Source organism: Ambystoma mexicanum, chromosome 10 (genome assembly GCF_040938575.1).
Source record: "Ambystoma mexicanum isolate Mex_15411 chromosome 10, UKY_AmexF1_1, whole genome shotgun sequence".
In the NCBI taxonomy this organism is placed as follows: Eukaryota; Metazoa; Chordata; class Amphibia; order Caudata; family Ambystomatidae; genus Ambystoma; species Ambystoma mexicanum.
Window position 1 is genome coordinate 175,175,609 of NC_090932.1, and position 23,191 is coordinate 175,198,799.

General features: G+C 46.4%; 1 protein-coding gene across 1 annotated transcript in view; it reads right to left on the reverse strand.

The window, feature by feature from the left end:
• Positions 1-23,191, reverse strand: part of IKBKB (inhibitor of nuclear factor kappa B kinase subunit beta) — a 1,202,582-nt gene that overhangs the window by 246,136 nt on the left and 933,255 nt on the right. Inside the window, exon 19 of the mRNA XM_069617660.1 lies at positions 7,001-7,148. Coding sequence (XP_069473761.1) covers positions 7,001-7,148 — 148 coding nt within the window. The remainder of the gene's footprint in view (positions 1-7,000; positions 7,149-23,191) is intronic.

A 23,191-nucleotide genomic window follows, 5' to 3' on the forward strand; every position in this document is an offset into this window, starting at 1 on the left:
CTTTCGCCGGACCACTCTGTTATTCTGTATTGCTGACTTTACAGCTATCGTTATTTCAAAGTTCACTTGCAGGTCTGCTCCTCTTCACATCTCAACCACACACGTGCAGCCTTCAATTTTGCGATATAATGTTGCCACTTCAATCTTTTCAGCACACACCAGTCTCTGGGGTCGTTTGGCAACTTACCAGCTGTGTGCGTGCGTTTCTTGCCTTTTACTTTCTTCCAATTCGCGAGTCAAGGTTAGTACCACAGGCTTGGCCTCACCTGCCCAACTCTGCCGCTCACCCGGGAGGATCGCTGGCATCCTTGAAACACAATGGAGCCTTCATGTTTGGAATTCGTCCTTCTCCACGTATCTTTCGCAACCTTTTGGATGCAACGGCCCCCTGCAGGGAACTCCTGGGGTTATCAACCCGTGGCTCTCGTCCCTCGGTTCGTTGCTCTGCTCCAGTAGGTTGAGTTAGATGTACAGGAAAGAGGCGAATAACGCGACTCACCATAGGCTGTCTCACCTCCACTCCCCGAAGACCCCCGAGCCAGGTGATCCTCCCCCACTGGTCCATCCCCAGGAACTGGATCCAAAAGCGATCGCTGTGTCCTGGCCACCAGGATGACAAGTCCCCGAGGAGTAGCAGGTGAAACACCCTTTGTTTTCTCACATATCACATCCTGCATAGATCTATTGCTTGCTTCCCCCCAGCTGATGTCGTACGTAGATAGCATAGCCATTGGGTCAGGAATCCCCCCCAACCACACACCGATTTTGCAGAGAGGCGCATAAAAAAGGGTGGTCTGCAAAAGCTCACCGAAAGCTACAAATGGCCCGCAATAGGCGGGATGCACACTTAGCGGAGGAGATGGACCAGGCCCTCAAGCAAGGGTATTATGCCAAGGGGAACAAAGCAAACAAGTTCCTGGCTAGGAAGTTGGTAAAAACATCACAACGTAACCGAATAGTGGGGTTGAGGGATTCCCAGGGGACAAAGCAATATGCTTAGGACATTAAGCTACAGCTAGCAGTGGACACTTAAGCAACACTATGTCAGCTGTACTCCCCCGCCCGTTATCGGAGCAAAAACTATTCACAGATGAAGTCAACCTTCCCCAACTGACAGATGCGGAGAGGGAGTGCCTAGACCTCCCACTCACTCTAGAGCAGAGGTATTCAAACTGTGGGGCAATTTTTACACTGGAGGAAATGGGCTGGGGCGGCTCACATGGTCGGACTGGAGCATAAAACTATTTCAGGCACCAATGAAAAAGTGGCCCGCAGTTGCTAATGAATATTCCTTCCATTAGTCACAGACTCTTTGAATAGTACCCAAGGGAGTGTTTTTTGTTAAAATGTAAGCAAATTGTGATATTTAAAGAATATCTATTCAGCAACAATGGCCAAAACTACTAATTGCATAGTAAAGTAACTCAAACTGGCCCACATTGGCCAAAAAAGTGAAAAAGTGGCCCATTTTGACTGGTCCACACTAGCATTTTTGGTACGGGCATTGCCCTATTGCCCTATAGGCCAGTCCGATCCTGGGGGCTCACCCATAATGGGCGATGGGGTGTCCACCCACTGGCCCCCTCACCCATTATGGAGAAGCCAAAGAGCCAGCCGAGTGAAAAACTGAGCACTCTCTCAGCTGCTTTTTCCAGCTGAGGGAGTGCTCCTGGGCTGGCTGAACTGTCAAAGGGAAACACTGTTTCCCTTTGACGATTCAGTTTAGTTCCCCAGCCGCACATGCTCACTGAGCCATGCAAGGCTGGGGGCGTTTTGCTTTGCCAGGCTTGCATAGCTCATTGGAAATGCTGGTTGGGGCACTGCATGTCTACGTGTGAGGGGGAGCACCTGTGCCTTCTTGCAGACAGAGCAGCCTGGAGCGGGGCGTTTCAGCACCCACGCGCATGCCCCTGCAGAAGGTACATTTATGTTCATTTATTTTTTATTTAAATACGTGTATGGATGCGTGTGTGTGGGGGGGGTTTGTTTTTTGGTCCGTTCAGCCGATTTTGGTGAGTGGGGGTAGCAAGGAGAGTTGTACAACAAAGTGCACAATCCCCCTAACCCACCTGCCAAAATCATCTCTCCTTCTGAGGCGCAGTGGAGCCAAGGGGAAAGGGATGCTATTTGTTTAGTGGACATCTGTCATAGATGTCCAGTAAAACATATCATGTCTGCCCACTGGGCCCCCCAGCGCCAACTGCAAATTGTTTGGCTTTTTACCCATTTTATTTTTAAAGTATGCTCTAAAATGCAACATTGTAACCCATTATTTAAAAAAAAAAAAAAAATCACGGGTTGAAAACCCCCCCGTACCCACCTTGATTGGTTCGGGCTCCCTCGCTGCGCTCGGTCGCTATATCTGGTGGAAATATTTATGCCCCTCCACTTACAAAATGCACCAGCCACCACTGCCTCTGGGACTGTGCTAGGAGCAGGATGGGCAGGCGCCATGGGATAGTGGTGGGAGCAAGGTTCGGAGAGCCCAGGGTCTGTGTTGGGGTTGGGAGAGCACAGGGACTGGGCTAGGAGTGGGAAGAGGGAGTCCGAAGACTGCGATGGGAGCAGGTGGGGGAGCCCAGGGACTATACTGGGAGTAGGGTGCGGTGACGGCGCGTGATAGTTCATAGGCATTTGAACTTACTGTCCTTTTGCCATTTTTGGGGGGGCCCAGCTTGCCCACATTTTGCTCGATGACTGCTTTAGAGAAAGACAAGGCGCTGATCAAGAATCCTTAAGGCAAGGACCCTGAGCCTTGATGGCTTCACACCACAATTATATAAGATTTTCAGGGCACAGCTGGCAAAACCCCTGACCTCCATGTTCAACTCTTTCCAGCAAACCGGAAGGGCAACAGATTCCATGCAAACCTCCTTACCATCCTATTGTTGAAGCCGGGTAAAGATCATACTTATAGACCGATCTCTTTGTTAAATAACGAGGCAAACATCGAAAGTCCTTGCAAAAGAAAAGTGGAGGTACTGTCCGGAGTGACTGATACGGATCAGACCGGATTCATTCTGGGCAGAACTACAGGGGACAATGTACGTCAGGCCCTGGACCTGGTGGAAATAGCGGCAACGGACCAAACCAAGATGGCGCTCCTGGCATTGGATGCCACCAAGTCTTGCAATAAAGTCGATTGGTCCTTTATGAAACTCACACTGGAGGCGGTCCGCTTCGAACCGTCTTCCAAACCATGATGCTGGGTTGCTTTGCTGACTAATTATAGCTCTCCCAAGACCTTGCTAAGAGTAAATCAGCAGCAATCAAGCCCTATCCACCTCACCTGCAGCACAAGACAGGGATATCCTCTGTCCACACTAATCTTCACTCCAATAATGGAGCCTTTTGCTAAACGGGTCAGGGACAATCCGGCAATCAAAGGCGTAAAGGTATGGCAAAAGTAATATAAGCTGTCATTGCACGCCAATGATGTAATGCTATTTCTCAGCGGGGTCCCATCATCCGACACTCTCATGGAACTGGAAGCCTTCAAATGCACAGCTGGCTTCGCAATTAACTACAAGTCAAGAGCACTAGGGGTGGATCTATCGGAGGAGGATGTAGCCACCATCTGCTCTTGTTTCACAATTAAATAAGAAAAGAAAATAATAAAATACTAAGGCGTCAAGATCCCGGCAGAGCCAAAGGAAATATACCAGACAAACTTCCCACACCTTTTCAAGGACCTAGAGGCAGAGCTATACAGATGGAAATCATAGGAAATCTCCCTAATGGGACGCTTCACAGCATGCAAAATGAACCTGCTTCCTAGGTTCCTTTATCACAGCACAGTGTTCCCAGTGGAGATCCATTGGAAACACTTTGATGCAACTTCAACAAAAGGTCCCCCGATTTATTTGGCTTGGGAAGAAGTCCAGAATTACCAGGTAATGTTGGGCAGTGCACGGTTGGGTGGGATGAGAGTCCCCGATTTACATAGCCAGCAGCACAATTGTTTGTGTCAACGGATTCCCCCTAAGTGGATTGAGCTAAAACAGGCCAGACTCCCCCCCACCCCCCCCCACCACCACCACCTTGGCTCTGTACCCCACACCACCGCAGTAGCACGGACCGACAGGCCGGGGCTCTTGTCATCCACAAAAACGACCACAAAACTGTGGGAGTGGGCATAGAAAAGGACAGGCATCCTGGGGGTGCCAGGCCTATACACACCGATCTGCCACAACCCGGAGTTCTCCCCTGGTCTAAGGCCCTCAGACTTTAAAAATTGGACACAAGGGGGCCTACAGCACATCTTGCAGCTTCTTGAACAGGGGACACCTCTGAGCTTCCTTGACTGCAAAAGAAATTTGCATTGACGGAGGGGGAGAGGTTCAGATATGCTCAGCTTAGGCACTGGGTGGTCCACCCCTTGATCCAACAGGGGCATACCGGGAGCTAAGGGCCATTGATAAAACCCTGCTGGAGAGGGAGCAGGGAGGAAACATATCCAGGCTTTATAAGCTTCTACAACCTGATAAGTGGTTGTTGCAACCCAGTTACACGATGCAGTGTGATAGGAACTTGTGCCACTCCTTAGACGGCCAGATATGGGTGGACATTTGGTCACGTAAATACTCCTCCTCGAGCTGCATAACCAACAGGGAATGTGCCTTCAAACTAACGTCTACCCCCCAACCAAATTGAATAAGATCAAAAGCACAGTGGACCCTACATGTTGGCGTAAGTAGGGGGCAAGGGGTACATTTTTCCACATGTAGTGGGATTGTCCGTGGGCACGCACAAACTTCTGGGGTAAGGTGGTACGGATGATAGAAGGGATGATGCAGTTGTAGCTTCTGCTAGAGTCAGAGGTGATACTACTGGGAGTTCCGGTTCTGGGTTCATACCCGAAGTCGGGGAGAAAAGCCAAACTAATCACCCAACTCCTGTTGGCAGCGAAGATCCCCCTAGCCCGGGGCTGGAAGGCAATAGAGGGCCTTCTCATTCCCCAATGGTGCATGAAAATATGGGGCATCCTGGTGGCGGAAAAGGTCACGGCAGCTAAGGACAAAGTGCTACACCACTTTACTGAGACCTGGTCCCCCGTTCTGGAATACAGCCTGGACTTTCCTACAAGCCTATGCAGGTGGCGAGGTTCCTATAGGCCGGGCCATGAATGTGGGTCACGCCGGGATAGGGGTGGGGCATGGGCAGGTGGGGACATGAACTGTATGAAACATCAAGGGGCATTCTATATCTGCGAAAGAGACAAGTGTCATCCTTACGTTGTTCATGTGCAACCGTACTTAAAAAATTACAAAAACATAGACCATCTCTGTTTCCATAAACAGCTGACAATTTCTTTTCAGCTCAGTAATTTTATTTATAGCAAAACCTTGCTCTATTTAAAGAAAAAAGAATCCATACAGCCGTTGCTGTGATCAATAAAAAAATACTTAACATGATGCTATTGTGACCAATAGAAACATTTCTGAGGATAGTACATATATTATAGTTTGAAGGCTTGTGAAATAATACAGAATGTACTGCACAAACCAAGAGTATACCACTCCATAGACTAGGCAAGCAAGTAAGCAATCTACTGCATTTTAAGTCAAATCTACACAATTATCAAACCATTATCAAACTCAAGCACCACATCCGTTGGCTCTTAAGAATATGAGAATTTTGATATTACAAATATACTTACAATAGTGACAAACCGTGTAATTGTTTAAACCGGTATCAGCAGAACATTAAAACTAAATGGAAAACACAATCAGAATCCACGTTTTGAAGAACTGTAGCTTACCACCGGGGACCTATGAAAGGGCACCATTAGATGAATGGCTGTATTTATCAACTTGTTTATATGTCAACATAATGCTATCAGTAAACAGTAGAAAAATATTTAAAAAGACTAAAATTAAATAAGAGTAAGCATAAATGAATGATATATTTTGCTTCATTGCAATACCATTTTACTTTTATTCAGTGAGTGGGTGAAGGATGCCAGCTGTGTATATCCCCTCCATGTGCGGTAAATGTAATGTAGAAAGCAAATTGGTTCCTTACCGATTTTATAAATGAGCATGTTTTGGACAGTTGAGAATTTAAATACATTGTTAATAGTGAGGCTCTCAAAATGTACAATTACCAGGCAATGGTCAATTATCAAACAATGGCTCCCCATTCACATCTCCATCGTGCAACAAGGATTTTCATTAAGAGTTGTCCATATCAAAGTTTGCAGATAAACAGTGCCACTAAAGTCAACATACTGTTAATCTGTCCCCTTTGCACTCCTTCCCCAAAATGTACTCAACAGCCTTAAAAGTGTCAAGAAGCCTTTACAAAAATCCTAAATAAGTATGCAAACAATTCAGACATCCTGGTCAACCGAGAGACCAGTGACAGGATAAATCCAGAGAGATGGAGTGACAGGGCTGGCCAATAAAGATCCATATTAAGAAAACTAGCACTTCAAGTGGCCGCTGAGATTCCCAGTTCAGATTAAAGAAGGAGCCCTCCAGACACCATCTTAAGAGAAGCTATAGCCCATAATATCTTTTATACAGTAGTATGGGGACAGGAACCATCATAGAGGTTTAAACAATCTAGGCAGAGTCACAAGTAGTTGTCTCTTGGATGCCACGTAACAAAGGAACTAGCTTTCCGAACTAAATAATGGGAAGCATCAACCATACTGTCTGACTGAGGAGCCACCCCTATTGATGAAGTCTAATAAACTGCACACACAAAAAAAACAAAAGAGGATCGATTTTTTTGAATAGCAAGAAAAGGAAGAGGTTCACAGGAGTCCACAAAAAAGATGAGAGAAATTGGCAGAACATTTTATCAATCCACCATCAACCACCAGGGTGAAAAATTCACTGACAAGCCAGTTACACAGCGTATCCTGGACAAAATGAAATATGTCACCCAATCACAATATTGGTAGGGGCCAGAATCCCAGAAATCTCATGTAAATAAACCACATCCACATATGTACATCAGAGAGCACCAAAAAGTGTGCAATGAAGTTTCTTACACAAGCGATCTTCAGCAAGTTCCACAGCTCTTTTTGTCTCTTTTCCTGATGCCGAACAACAGTTTTCTCATCTTCATTCATCAAACTCATCACCTCTTCCACCCGTGGGAAGAGTTCCAGGGCCTTCTGCCTGCACACAACTGTCTTACTGCAAAGAGAAAAAACATCATCAGAAACAGCTGACCTTACCATCTTAAACATAACATTAATACTGACAATGGAAGAGTGATACTTCGTTAGCGCACAATTTCATTTTTGGGGTTCTGGCTCCCTCATTTTATGTATTCCGATAAACCTTTTGCTGGCTGCAATGATTTAAAAAAAAACTCTTGTGTAACTAGAGAGACTTCTGCTGAAGACCTCCTGCCACTGCAACCTTGTTCCGTTGTTCTTCCGTAACTTACCCATATGGCTAACAAGATGATTGTTTTAGGCAACTCATTTACATACCAAGATCATTCTATCACCTTGACAAAGTGTTGTTGGATAGGCTGGTGATTTAGTTTTGGTTACACCATGGTTGCAGTCACCTTTACCACACTATTAGCCAAATGCACCTACTTGGTAGGCATTGGGATACTAATTTATTTTCTAAGCCCTGTTCCCAGCCATTTTATTTTTGGATATTCCTTTGGCTGTGTTGGCCATGAGGCATATTCAAAATGGCTGTTTTGCTGATATGGGATATCCAGATCCCACAAAGGCACTCTTTGTTTGTGGCCTAAATGGTGAAGAGTGGTTTAAAGTCCTCCAGACTTCCCAATCTCCTTCAACCAGCGCTGTGAGTAAAAGTCGCTGAGTCATGATCCTGCAGTTGGTTCCTCTCTCAGGGGTGGAGTAATAGGGTTTTGAAGTGACCAATTACCCCCCCACCCTCTTTCCATGTTGATTTTCATTGGGCCTCATTACAACCCTGGCAGTAGCCGTGCCTGTAAAACAGGCACGGCTGCCGCCGGAGTTGCATTTTCTCTGGCGCCCAGAAATGGGCAATTACCGGGTCATTATGGCCTTGCCGGACCCGGTTTTTGCCCATTCCTGGGCGCCGGAAAAAAAATCTTCCCCATTCCCATTTCAGCCCAATAGGGCTCAATGGGAATGGGGAAGCCGGATGCACAGGCACCGTTATGAACGGTGCCTGTGCATCCGAAAAGCTGTGCTCGCGGGTGCCTTTCATTCCACCAGGTCAGACCTGGTGGAATGAAAGGCACCCGCGAGCACAACTTGGAGTTTGCCGGTCCGGATACAACAGTACCGGCAAGCTTACCAGTACTGTTGTATCCAGACCGGCAAGCTCGTAATGAGGCTCACTGACTGGAGAGGAACCTCTGTTCCATCTGTAACCAGCTCTTCCCAGCCTGCTAGTTCGCAAATCATGAGCTGGAACTCTTTTTTGGGGGTCGCTTGGACTCCCTTCTGGGCTGGCTGCCTTGTCTGCCAAAACTGTGGGGGTAAGCCGAGAACTTACCTGAATTTCCTCTATAACCACAGCAGGCCTGTGGAATTTGCTCTATTAATTCCTATTTGAGAACTTTTCAAAACTTTTTAAACGTCTTCAAAGTAGTTTACCAAGGTACCAAAATTGAGGCATTTTCCTCTTGTTTCCCTATGCCCTTGAATTGTTAGAAAAAAGATTATAAAAGGTCTGCATGATTTATTATAGATTTTAATACAATAAATCGCAGCAGTCCATTCTATACCATAAGAAGAAATGGTGTCATAGAAATCATTAGAAGTTACTTTTTTTCCACTTATTTCTAATGGTGAACCGGGACCTGTGCAGGCCCAAGAATGCTTGACTAATTTGATAGTTTGTTTGTTGGCCCTTTTGGGTCTGTTTCTGGACTGTTTTAACATCGTGTCTCCCTCCTTTCTAAAAACCCATATATGCATAGTACTTCCTTTTTCGGTATGTCTGATATAATGTGTTCCTAGGAGTGAATATTAATTTAAATATGATCCCTTTACTGTGCTTTTACTAAATACTTGCATTGTTAGTATATTTTCATGTACCCATTTAAGAGTCTTTTCACCTAATGCAATACTAAATAATTAAGTGTTTTTACAGTATATCATGTGTGGTGTATTTTATTGGGATTGCGCACAGGATTAATGGTTTATTGGTTCCAGCCCACCCCCTCCTAAGAATGAAGCCTGGCTTCTCTGCTACGTTACTCTCAGAGAGTGTTTTAGCCTAACTTACTGGACAACATCATATCTCACTCAGATCCATCTAGTCAAATCCCTCACCAGAGAACAGCAGAATAATCTCCCTAATGCATCACAATGCTTTGTGTAACTTGCAAACATGAGGAGCAATGATACTGCAAACTCGACTTTGCACTGGGAGTCAGTGCTCTACGGGGAGCAATACCAAAGTAAGCACCTGTTTCCCAAAGGTATCGCCAATGCATAGCGAGCAGCGATGTTGCTAAAAGACTGCTCAAAGATGGACAACCAAATGATGCATTGTAAAATACACACATCCTACACAGCCCAAAAATAAAAGTATTTATGCAATGAAGGAAACGACACATAAGGGGAGCAAGACCAAGGCACACAGCAAAGAAGCTACGTTTTTAATTGTAAGAGAAAACCTATCTATGCAGGCCATGGTATCATTGAAAAGGTTACGCATAACTTCCTAGCCAACATATTTACTTTATTTGATTAATTTTATATTGTGTAGAACAAAAGCAATTAAATACAAGAAGTAAAAGTACTAAATACCAGGCACAGGATATCAGAGAGGAAATTATCTTCCAGAAAACAAGGAGGATAGTGGTCAATTGTATAGCAAGAGGAAGAGGCTTCCAGAAACGGGAGTTTGAAATGGAGCCTGCTTGGGTAGAAGTTTTGGCTTTGACCAAACTAGGAATATCCACACTTCTAGTGACCTGAAATGTTTCAGTTATGTAGGTTAGTTGGTGAAACATGATGGCCTTAAAGGCAAAGCATATCATTGTAACAAACATTATGTATTCTAAGGGAAGCCAGTGACATTTTCAAAATATGGTGAAAATGTGGTTGAACTTTCTTTTCCTGCCCACGAGTAAAAGAAGGATTTTAAGGGAATTAAAACAAGAGGGGAAGCTATCTGGACCACTGCACGAAATAACTCCTGAGGAATAAAAGGTTTTGATATTACACGATGGGGAAAGTTGAAATATAACATCTTGGCATTTCTTAATGTATTGGTCTTTTTTTAGACAGTTTATTGTTGATATAAAAATCCAGACTTGACTATGTGAGTTAAATTGGACCAGCAGCCATTGCTTACAGAGAGAGCATAATCCACTTGAATGCAGCCTTGACCACGTTCTATCATTCATCCCTAGCCTGGCAGAGTCAGGAATTTCATTTGAGTCTTGTCGTACATATTTAGTCGCTATTAGTGACCATAGACCTTTCCCGACTTGTTTTTCCACTTTCAATCTATGCACATGCAGGCGGATTTAGGGTTTGCTGAGTTTGTACACTCAGGTCAAGGCAAAGCATCCCGTATGGGACCTTAGGGTAGGACTTTCAGCCATTGCTCACAAGCCCTCTGAACTCGCGTCCACGCTGTACATCATCTTTATCATTTGGAATGTAGCAGTGACATCAGCCAGGAGGATCAGCATGATGCAGACCTTAGCATCCTTGGAACCTTGCACAGCCTTTCACAAGACAAGGTGGTTCTTTAAACTTATCCTAAGTTCCTACCAAAGAACGCCTAATTTTTCCACATCAATCAAGACATTTCTCTCCCAGTCTGTGTTCCTAACCCGCTGTCCGAAACTGAGAGGGTTCTGCATAATTTGGAAGTTCGAAGAGCGCTAATGCCCTATATTTGGAGGACAAAGAACTTCAGAAAGGATGACACTGTCATGTTTGGAGTCTCACATCCAGGGACCAAAACCTCCAAGTTCTAAATTGCTCGCTGGACAGTGACCCGTTTTAAATGGAGATTATGCTTGCGGGGCAGACCTGCCTCCAAGGGCATTCACACATACATGCCTTTACTGTATTCAAGAAGAGAGTCCTCTGGGATGTGTTCGTAAGGGCGGCATCATGGACAACTCTGTCCGCCTTTTGCAAGCACTCTTCTATAGACATATGTTAAAAAAGAGACACTAGTTTTGCACAGACAGTGCTGCAGGACCTATTTGATTGAAAAGTTACCTTCGAGCTGTAGATGTATTTATGTTGTGTTGGAAAATTACCTGTTTTTGGGAGGCTGTCATTCAGCGCCTAGACCTTGTGCTGGATTTTCCGCTCCCTCGTACTCCATTAATATGCGTGCTGGGTTTGTTTCCTATGGACCATCGGGTGTCCGTTGATTTACTCTTTTGGACATACAGAGTGTTGATGGTAGCAAAGAAGCAGATTTTAAAATGTTAGAAAAGTTAAGCTAGACCTTCCAGTGATGACTGGTTGCATGAACTTTCTATTCTTTCTTCTTAAGAAGAGAGAAGGTTACCTATCAGAGATTGAGAAAAGTAGATACATATTTTGCAATATGGGTTGTTTTCAATGATTTATATTTGTGAGGAGCTCCCCCTCCCCTTTTATTTTCCCCCTTCTTTTTCTCGTTTCTCCCCCTCTATTGATTCTTTTTTTTTCCTTTTTGCAATCCTTCTTATAGATATTATTTCATTGTTAATATTGTTTTAATTGCTTGCTCTGTCTTTCATTGTATTTGTTTGTATCACATTGAACATTTTAATAAAGAGATTTACAAAAAGACAAAAGATGTATTCATGGTAATCTCCCATAAGTATGAAGGAAAGGTGATGAGATGTTGGGAGTATAAAAAATGTACTCTTATTTACTCCTAGTCAATAACCCCCATTTCTTCAAAGGCCCCTCACCCTATCCCTAAAAAGATCAAGCTAATATATCTCTGTGAAGCGGGGGGAGGGAACGGTAACTGATGGGTATTACCAATGGGCGGGCTTGGTATGTGTCAAGGCGATGCCCTGCCAGTTCCTGGCCCCACCCTCAAACCGACAAATTATTTTAGGAAAAGGCTGTTTGCTAGCTAAAAGTGTGCCAATCCTGTCCCAATGGTACAAGCACCCATAGGTATGGAGGAAAGAGGACATTAGGCTAGGAGTACAGAAGACACCAGGTGAATAACTCTTTCAATCTGATCTACAAACAAAATCTGTATGCCCCCCTAAATCCCTTTATGAGTGCTTAGAATCCCTATCTAGTAACTCACTTGCTTCCATTCTGTCTACTCTAAAACCACATTTCAATGCTGGTGATATTGTCCCACCAAAAACCTGGAAAACACGATCTCCCATCTGCAGTTATATCCGTGTGCTCCCTTATTAATGCATCTGTAACCTTTGCCAGTTTCCATCATTGCCCAAAACTGGACAGGTGGCTTCCCTCTTATAAAACATTGCCAGACCCAGGTAATTGGCATGACTACTGGCCAATCCCTAGCTTACCTTTTATTGGAAAACCTTTCAAAAAAGTTGTGGCTATGCAATTTCTGGATCATATTCAATATCATGTACTGCTGCGCAAGTATTAATCCAGCTTTCACTACCATCATAGTACAGAATCTGCAACTCTTCAAGTGATTGTCACGAACCGAGGAAGCTGGCGGTTGTGGCCCCGTTGGCGCATGAGCCGCCATTGAGATTGCCGTCACGTTCCCATCCACCGTACTGTGACGGTCTAGTTTTCTTTCGGAGAACGCCGTTGCAAGGCCATTTCTTTGCGTTCAACCCGGAAGCCGACGCGTTGCAACCCTTCGCGTTTAGGCTTTCGGGTTAACACGCTGTTTTTTCCTTTAGCTCTTGCTTCCCTTCCACCCTTCCTGCTTCCCGCCTTGCTAATGCTGCTCTAGTGCTCCCTTCTTTCCTTCTGTCTGTCCCCCCCTCCAGATCTCCGCATTTCTATGCTGAATACTTCAACGTACCTTATTCCGCCCAGTGCACGCCCGCTGGAACGACCAAGGAACTACTCCCTCGGATTCCTACAGTTCTCCTTTACCATCCAACGAGACAGGGGTTTTTTATGCCGTAAGGCTTTTTCCCCGGACCGGCCTGCTGCGGAAGGAGGGCCCCTCCTGGACCTCCTAATAACGGGTTCAGGGTGGCTTCCTCTCGCGGCCGGCCTTATCTGCACAGCAAAGAAAAAACACTGTGGAGGAAGAGGTTCGGAGCAAAATCGGAATCCAAACCAGGTGAGGAGGAGGATTGGGAGCAGGGGGATCAGGAATTGGAACCACTACAGCCCGAGCCTGATAGTTTGCAACGCCAAAGTGTAGCAATGGCCACTCCCGAACAGATCCAAGAACTCATTAATGCGGTTCAGGCTATGAATGTTGAACTACAGAATGTTAAAGCGGACAACACTGCCTTAAGACAGATGATCGCTACACGAGAGACGCGCGAGATGGACTTATCCCCTATGATCCTGTCTTCAGGCAAATATGATGGGAACCCCAAGAAGTTAAAAGAGTTTATGGAAGCATGCTCCATTTATTTTGCATTCCGCCCCCAGACCTTTTCTTCAGATCATACCAAAGTCGGATTTATGGTATCCAACATGACTGGAAATGCCCTAGCCTGGGCAACCCCGCAAGTCTTAAACAATGATCCCGTCACACATGATTACGGGGCTTTCTTGAATCGGCTTAGACAAACCTTTGAGCAGACCAAGATCACGCATGTAGCCGCAGAAGAACTCCTAGACGTTCAACAAGGCTCTAGTGATCTACTTACGTACATTTCAACTTTCAAGAGACTTGCTACTGAAGCAGGTTGGCCAGAACGGGCGCAATATACCATATTTCGTCGTGGTCTCAAGGAGGAGATCAAGGACGAACTAGCCCGCATAGTCCGACCTACCACCCTGTCGGATCTGATGTCTCTTGTGCTCCAGATCGATTACAGGCTGAATGAACGAAGGGTGGAACGAAGAAAGCATAAGCCTCCCGTGCCCTACACTCCTGGTGCCTCCTCCTTGCCTATGTTGCCATCCCGAAGTCAAAGGGAAGAACCAATGCAGATAGGGGCAGCTCGAGCGCCCTTAACTTCAGAGGAGAGAAGAAGAAGAAGAGAGTCGGGCCTCTGTATGTATTGTGGTTCAAATACACACCTGCTTCGTAGCTGTCCGGATGTACCCCCTAGGAAGACGGGAAACGACCTACCTCGGAACTAATGGGGACGAGTCTCCGAGGTCTAACCCCAAGTCCCTATGTCACGGTAACCATCTCTTCACCCCCAGACACCATGGACTCGCGTCTCATGGTAGTGGCCATCCGACTGGAATCTCCCACCTCAGTACTTCATACCATGGCCCTTTTGGATAGCGGTGCTGCAGGCATGTTTATGGACACCCAGTGGGCACACCAACAAGGACTCGCCCTACAGAAACGTGAAGACATACAAAAAGTGGAAGGTGTGGACGGATCACCCTTGTCTTCAGGTCCCATAACCCACTCTACTGAACTTCTCAAGGTGCTTATACTCCAACACATGGAACAATTACAGTTCGATCTCATTCGGGCCGCCCATTTCCCCATCATCCTGGGGATCCCCTGGCTTAGGAAACACAATCCAGTCATCGATTGGACCCGAAACACCATGGCCTTTGAGTCGGAATACTGTAGACAGAGTTGTTTGTCACGTATTCCAAAAGAGACGGTGCAGATTTTGACTTCCGAACGCAAGGAAGTCTGTGACATTTGTACTATACCCACTGAGTTGGCTGAATTCCGGGAAGTATTCAGTAACAATCCGGTTTTGGAATTACCCCCACATCGTCCGGAGGATTGTGCCATAGAGTTGGTACCAGATGCATTGGTGCCCTTCGGCCGCATGTTTTCTTTATCCATCACAGAAAAGAAGGTCCTACGCACCTACCTGGATTCTCATCTTACCAATGGGCTCATCCAACCTTCGAAATCCCCAGCCGGTGCCCCTCTTTTTTTCATACCGAAGAGGGATTCAGCTGAGCTACGGCCTTGTATAGATTATAGGGGCCTCAATAGGGTCACCGTTCGTGACCGCTATCCCATGCCCTTAATTTCCGACATATTGGAGGCCGTTCAAGGAGCCACCATCTTTTCGAAATTAGATCTACGGAGTGCCTACCATCTTCTACGCATAAGAAGAGGGGATGAATGGAAGACCGCATTCAGAACACCCTTTGGTTTATTTGAGTACAAGGTCATGCCTTTTGGGTTGGTCAATGCCCCGGCAATTTTTCAACGGTTTATGGACCGCCTGTTTTCCGATCTGTTGTACGTGAACACAATAGTTTACCTCGATGACATCTTGGTATTCTCACCGTCTCCCCAAGAACATGCCCAGCATTTGAAGATGGTCCTTCTACGTCTTCAATCCCAACACCTCCTGGTCAAACCCGAGAAGTGTGTATTCAAGACCTCCTCTGTCCCTTACTTAGGTTACATCCTCTCCCAAGAAGGCATATCGATGGATCCCAGGAAGGTGACGGCCATCTTGGAATGGCCCGCTCCATCCTCCCAGAAGGATGTACAAAGGTTTTTGGGTCTGGCAAATTTTTACAGGAAGTTTATCGATAAATTTTCCCAAGTTGTTCTACCAATCACAGCTCTGCTCAAGAAAGAGGCCAGAAACTTTACATGGACAGACCAAGCCAACCTAGCATTCCAGAGATTGAAGAAGATGTTCTGTACTGCCCCTGTCTTGCTTCAGCCAGACCAGACTCAACCTTTTATAGTAGAAGCTGATGCCTCTGCAAATGCTTTGGGAGCCGTACTGTTACAATCCAAGGATGGAGAGGAACACCCTGTAGCCTATCTCTCAAAGACCCTGTCAGCAAGCCAAAGAAATTACTCAGTAATAGAAAAGGAATTGTTGGCCCTTAAAACAGCGTGTGAAGAATGGAGACATCTGTTACAAGGAAGTGCCCATCGGGTTATACTGCGCACCGACCATAAGAACTTACAGGTGCTCAGGAACATGGAGTGTGTCAATTCCAGACAGGCACGCTGGGCCCATTTTTTTAGCCAATATGACTTCTCCATCACGTATATTCCTGGCACCCAAAACAGTCTAGCAGACGCCCTGTCCAGAAGAGACTCACCTGCCACTCAGTTGGCTCCACCGTTGGAGTACATGTTTCCCCGTAACCGGTTGGTGGGAATCATTACCTCCTTCATCCAGGATGTCAAAGCGATTACTACCCCGGAGCTAGAAAATAGGGTGCCTCTCAACCTGCGGAGACTTGCTAGATGGTCTGAGGGTCTTTTATTCATTGACCGAAGATTATGCATCCCTTCGAAGCCTTTCCAACAAAAGATCCTGAAATGGGGTCATGACCATGCTATTTCTGGGCACAGAGGTATACGAGGTACCATTGACCTGATATCCCGTTCTTTCTTTTGGCCCTCTCTCACTCAAGACGTTAAGAAATATTGCCGTACCTGTCAGGTTTGTGCCAAGAGTAAATATTCCACTCACAAACCTTTCGGCTTGCTAGTGCAATCAGAGGCGCCTGTTCGTCCATGGTCTCAGGTTTCAACAGACTTCATAGTCGACTTACCTCCGTCCCAGGGGTTCTCTTGTTTGATGGTTACGGTGGATTCTTTCTCGAAACTGGCTCACTTCACTCCGCTTCCAGGAGTCCCATCTGCATCGGTGATGGCAGAAGTGTTTCTCAAGGAGATATTCAGGTTACACGGGCTGCCAGACAAGATAATATCTGATCGAGGGAGTCAGTTTACTTCTCGTTTCTGGGGGGCCTTATGTCAGCGATTAGGTATTGAGCGGGCCCTCTCCTCTGGTTTCCACCCTCAAACTAATGGCCAAACCGAAAGACTCAATGCCTCTCTGGAACAATATCTCAGGTGTTATACTAATAGCTTGCAGGATAACTGGGTTGCCTTATTATCAACAGCAGAATTCGCTTACAATAATGCCATACATACTGCCACAGGGCTTAGCCCTTTTTTCTGCACTTATGGATTACATCCTCGTGGCATACTTCCTGTTCATAATCCCCCTTCCACCATTCCAACTATAGAATCCATTTTGGCTGACATAACCTTAGCCCACAAGGTGGCTCAGCAGAATTTACTTCTATCTCGAAGGAGATACAAGGGACAGGCGGATCGTTCTCGTAACCCCTGTCCCACTTGGAAGGAAGGGGATAGAGTATGGCTATCTACTAAGTTCCTCCCTCGGTGGCTCCACCCATCCAAATTATCTCCTAGGTATTTGGGACCTTTCAAGATTGCCAAGAGGGTTAACCCCGTGTCATTTAAACTGCTGCTTCCCAAAAGTATGCATCGCATACACCCAGTATTTCATTCCTCCCTCCTTCGTCCGGTAGATCCGGACACCCCTTCTATTACACAGAAAGGGATACCGGATTTAGTGCCATCCTCCCCAGAAGAGTATGAGGTATCGGCCATAATAGATTCCAGATACAGAAAGGGCCGACTGGAGTATCTGGTGTCTTGGAAAGGTTATCCTCGTTCTGAGGATTCCTGGGAGCCTGTCTCCCACATTCACGCTCCTATACTCACCTGACGCTTCCATAGACTCCATCCGGGTAAACCTGGTGGTATAGGTTTGGGAGGGGGGTATACTGTCACGAACCGAGGAAGCTGGCGGTTGTGGCCCCGTTGGCGCATGAGCCGCCATTGAGATTGCCGTCACGTTCCCATCCACCGTACTGTGACGGTCTAGTTTTCTTTCGGAGAACGCCGTTGCAAGGCCATTTCTTTGCGTTCAACCCGGAAGCCGACGCGTTGCAACCCTTCGCGTTTAGGCTTTCGGGTTAACACGCTGTTTTTTCCTTTAGCTCTTGCTTCCCTTCCACCCTTCCTGCTTCCCGCCTTGCTAATGCTGCTCTAGTGCTCCCTTCTTTCCTTCTGTCTGTCCCCCCCTCCAGATCTCCGCATTTCTATGCTGAATACTTCAACGTACCTTATTCCGCCCAGTGCACGCCCGCTGGAACGACCAAGGAACTACTCCCTCGGATTCCTACAGTTCTCCTTTACCATCCAACGAGACAGGGGTTTTTTATGCCGTAAGGCTTTTTCCCCGGACCGGCCTGCTGCGGAAGGAGGGCCCCTCCTGGACCTCCTAATAACGGGTTCAGGGTGGCTTCCTCTCGCGGCCGGCCTTATCTGCACAGCAAAGAAAAAACACTGTGGAGGAAGAGGTTCGGAGCAAAATCGGAATCCAAACCAGGTGAGGAGGAGGATTGGGAGCAGGGGGATCAGGAATTGGAACCACTACAGCCCGAGCCTGATAGATAGGATGATATCCTCCATACTTTATACACGGACGAGGCCTGCCTTCTGATTTTACTCTACTTATCGACAGCCTGTGATAGAGTGTCTCAATCCCTTCTATCAATTCTAGCTCACCGGATGGGTATTGGCGGTCAGGTACTAAAATGGTTTGGCTCATATTTAGAACATGCACATCAAGCCGTTCAGGTTGGTGCCATACAGTCATTGCCACTGCAAGTCTCTAGTGGTGTTTTGCAGGGCTATATCCTGTCCCCAAACCTTTTTAACATTTAAGTCGAACAACTGATGTAGTTTTGAGACATAAGGTGAATATGCATCAATATGCTGATGACAACCAGGTCTATCTTAAAAACTCTTCCTTAGACAACATTTTCAGACTCAAGAATTGCTTGAAAGTAATGGAATCCTGGATACCACTAGTATAATTAAAATGTAATGCTTATAAGATTCAATTTCAGATATTTGCCAATCCCAAAAAAGTGCACATTATTTAATCATGACTAGCTATGGTAAATGCAAATGGAACTGCAAAAAAGAAGCAATTTGCTCTTATAATGCGCCTGAATGGCTTTTAGGGGCCAACAGACCAAGATTGAGGAGAGGGGTGAAGGACGCTGTCTCCATGTTGGGGAAGCATCTCCGGAAACACTGGCAGAGGGCAGTTCTCCACTGGTGGGAGACCCATCAGATCGGGGAACCAGGTTCTGGAGGGCCAATGAGGGGTAATCAGGGTAATCAGGGTAATGGACACAATTGAGGTTTATTTATTTCTTTATTTTAAAATGTGTGCAACTCCCAGAAGCACAGGTATCACAGTGTTTGTACCAGGTAGTAACAGAGTAAAAAACTTTACAGCTCATTAAGTTAGTAAGATGTAGTACGGGCAAAGTAGGAGACATTTCATGCTTAAAGTGTAAGTCATGCTTGTTTTCAACAATTGCTTGAATGCTGGGTAGGAGGGTTCATTTCTTAAGTGTGTTGGTAAGGAGTCCCACAGGGCGGGGGCTGTGGTGCTGAAACAAACCCCCTGCTGCTCTGGCTAGTTTAAAACGTGGAACAGCTAGAGCAAGCTGGTCAGAGGAGCAGAGTGAGCGAGTGCCATTTCTTTGTGATGCAATGGTTCAAGTAGATAAGGGCTTCATTGTAGATGCAACAGTGCGCTACAGTCCAGGTTTTGAAGTCAATCCATGCTTTTACTGGTAGCCAATGGACTTGTCAAGTTGCAGAAATGTGGTCCGATTTGCGGAGGCCCAGAGCCAGCCAGGGGGCTTTGTTTTGAAGCAGCTGTAGCTTAGCTAGATTGGACGTGGATGTGCCATTGAACAGGGCATTACAATAGTTTGCTCAGGATAATGGCTCTGGAGAGTGTGAGGCAGATGTTGGGGGTCAAGAATTGTCTGATTAATGAGATACGTTTAAAGTGTGGGAGGTTGAAGATGCCAGAGCATTGACATGACACGTCATGGTTAATTTCGCATCAAGGTAGACCCACAGGGTTTTGGCAAGTTTGAGGACAGGAATGGTAGAGCCGTCAATGGTGAAGGAGGCATAGCGGGCAAAACAAAGGCAATTAAAAAACGTGGATCGAGGCCCACTTGGCCTTCCATGTTAAAGTCCCTTATTCCAGCTTTCAAAGGTTTCTTTCACAGTATAGCAAAAGTCAACGCAGGTTTCCCTCGGTCGGCTTTGGTGATCTCAAAAGCAGAAAGTTCACATAGGTCGCCCTCGGTCAGGCCCACACCTTTTTATCACAGTAATTGCAGGGGTTCCCTTGCCCAAGCTTAATTCACATTCTTTAGGGGTTCCCTTTCCCTAGTTTATCACACTTTCGGTCTCCCTGAGTTGGGCTCTGACCTTTTCCTGATGTCGAAGACTTTCCAATGTGCAGTTTTTTTACTGTAGAGCTCCGCAGGACCACTTCGACTTTCCCTTTAGCTCAGACTCTTGTGTTTTTTGCCCCAGTGTCTCTTGGTCTTGGAAGTTTGTTTTCACAACCACAAAAGTTCAATATTCACCTTTTCACGTGGGTAATCTTGATCATTACACATTTTAGAGTTCATTCACTTTGTCGCTTTATAACAAAACATTTCACCTTTTGCTAAGACTTTTGAGTGGGCTACCTCCGTTCGCCGGGCCACTCCACTACTCTGGATCACTGGCTTCACAGTTATTGTCATGGTCAGGAAGTCAGGGGCAAAGGCATGCAGGGGTCGCATGCACAGGAGACCTGGGTGGACACCGTCCTTGCGCCTTTGGCGTCAGGCTCATGAACAAAAGTAAACAAGAACATCCATTTAACACCAAAAAGCTTTTATTATGGACATAGCACTTCAGATGCATTAACCTTGAACATTCCATCCATTAAGCAGCCCCAAGTGTATTCTTGGGTGTGGCTGCTAATGGATTGCCTTCGCGCGTGCTCACTCTCTAGGAGTGGCAGGGTGTGGCTGGTAAGACGGCCCTAATGGGCGTGCCCACGATCTCAGCTATATAATCTGCCCCGATCCTCAAGGCAGACGGTTTGCGTTATTCTGCACTTGCAAGCAGCGTAACGCTCACCGTCGCCTGAGGTCAGACTTACCTTTGAAGATCCTGCTTCCTGGACATCCTGCTTCCTGCCAGCATACTTACCAACTGGGGGGAAGCTGTTCTTACCTGTACATCTCTTCGGCGAACCAAGTATTCATCTTTATACTTTCCGGAAGGCCGAAATCTTGATCTTGGCACCGCAGCACGACACGCTCCATCGTCGACAGCAGCGCCTGCAAGCAAAAACAGGTTAGACATCGAAAAAATAGTCAGTTTAAGGTTGCGCTTCACCATACTTCGCGCTTTTGCTTAAACCATCACTTACCTGCTGTCAAACATTGCGGTAGCATCCATATTCCATCCGGCCGCGTCTCGCGTCTCACAGCTGCATTAAGGCCGCATTTCCATCTAAGGGAAGAAAACAGAAGAGACATTATTGCAGGCATAAATAGGAGCAACATATAAAGACATTAAACAAAATGCACAGCATCACAAGAGCTCAAGAAAGACTTACCAATTATAAGGAGAAGCATAGTCGCAGCTGGACTGGACTAATCCTTATCAGGGATCAGTGAAGGAACTAGATCCCATTCGACACGCCTCTGCCAGAAGTAGCAGGGCGGAGAGCTTATCTCCCATAATTCACAGGTGAACCTTATGGGCGGGCGTAAGCTCACAAAAACGTACTTTGGGGTGAAGGGTTTGAGAGGTACAACAATCACAGATTGGCGCACTCATACACTTATCTCCACGCAGGAGCAGTATCACCACGTACCACCGCCCACAGCTTTTCTAATGAGGGAGAGGCCTGAATGGGGTGATTCAAGTTCAGGGAGGGCTGCAACCGTGCACCAACGCCTCCACAGAGACCAGGTGAGCGTAACAGTTATCTCTAATTTATAGTTCCCATAGGTCTGCCTTCCTTCGCGTCTCAACCACACTTGTGCAGCCTTCAATTGTGAGATATACTGTTGCAACTTCAATATTTCCTTAACACACCACCCTTTCATGTCGCTCGCCAACTCACCGGCTGTGTGCATTCCTTTCTTGTCTTTTCTGGCCTCGCCTCCCCAACTCCGTCACTCAACCGGGAGGGTCGCTGGCACCCTTGAAACACAATGCAGTCTTCTTGTCTGGGATTTGGCCTTCTCTATGTATCTTTCACGGTTCGTCGGAAGCAATAACCACCAGCAGGGATCTCCTGGGTTCCTCTACCCTTTGGTCTCATCCCTCTGACGGGTGCTCTGCTCCAGTAGGTTTGCCTTCGCCCCAGAAGTTCTGCTCCTTCTCTTGTTCCACCTTGCTCAGAGTGTGTCTCTATGTTTCCCTTTTATCCATGTGGGGAGAGCTAATGGGTATCCGATTTATGCAATTAAAGTAAAGTGCCTGACTTTGCCTGACCAAATTAGTGGGACATGTCCAATGACATATGCAAGGGTTAGCCTCTTTACTCTCAATCGCTGTCTCTCTGGGCCCAGTGTTTGTGTAGAAAAGGGTTGTGGGGGGAGTTGAGATGTTGGAGAATCCTATAAAATAGGATGGGTCATGGGTACGGGAAAGGGGAATACTGCGACTCACCATTTGTTGCCTCACCCCCACTCCCCGAAGCCCCATCACCCAGGTGATCCTCCTGCACTGGTCCATCCCCAGGGTCTGGATCCAAAGGCGCTGGCCATGCCCTGGCCACCTGAGAGAGATCCCCTTTGGTTTCTCACACTTCATATCCCAAACAGCTTCTCAATCTGTGCTCCTCAGAGTTCTGATCTTCAGGAAATGGGCCAATCTCAGGGACTCCCCTGACTGAGAGCCTACTCCCAAATGTCTTCTCTACTGCCAACCTAGACAGGGTTAGGGGTAGAGTCCCAACCTCCTTGAGGATATAATACATTCAGGTTTATTTTGTCTGTCTGAATGATCACAATATTGCCTGAGACCACTGGAAGGAATGCATCTAGCACTGGAAAAATAGCATCGAGTTTCAGCATGTTGACATGTTCCAGCTGGTCTAGACTGGATAATGGATGTGAACTGTCCTATCTTTTGAGGTTGCATTATGATCCGTTAGGGTGGAGTCTGTCATAACCACCATCTTGTGCCAGGGAACCAAAAACAGAAGCCCCTTCGTAAGGTTGACTTAGCAGTTCCACCACATGCATTCTGCCAAAAAGCTTTTGGAATTCAAATGCAAACGAACTGATAGTCCTACGCCTGGTTCCATGTTTCCACTAAATGCAACTGAAAATGTCTCATATTTAGCCTTGACAGGGGGCACTGCAAGAACGCACACCATCATCACACCATCAGATAAAATGTGGTAAGGAACAGATGGACTATCTGCAAGATATCCATTGTCCTCTCCTCTGTGGCGAATGCCATGGCTCAGATCGAGTCCCACAGAAAGCCTATAAAAC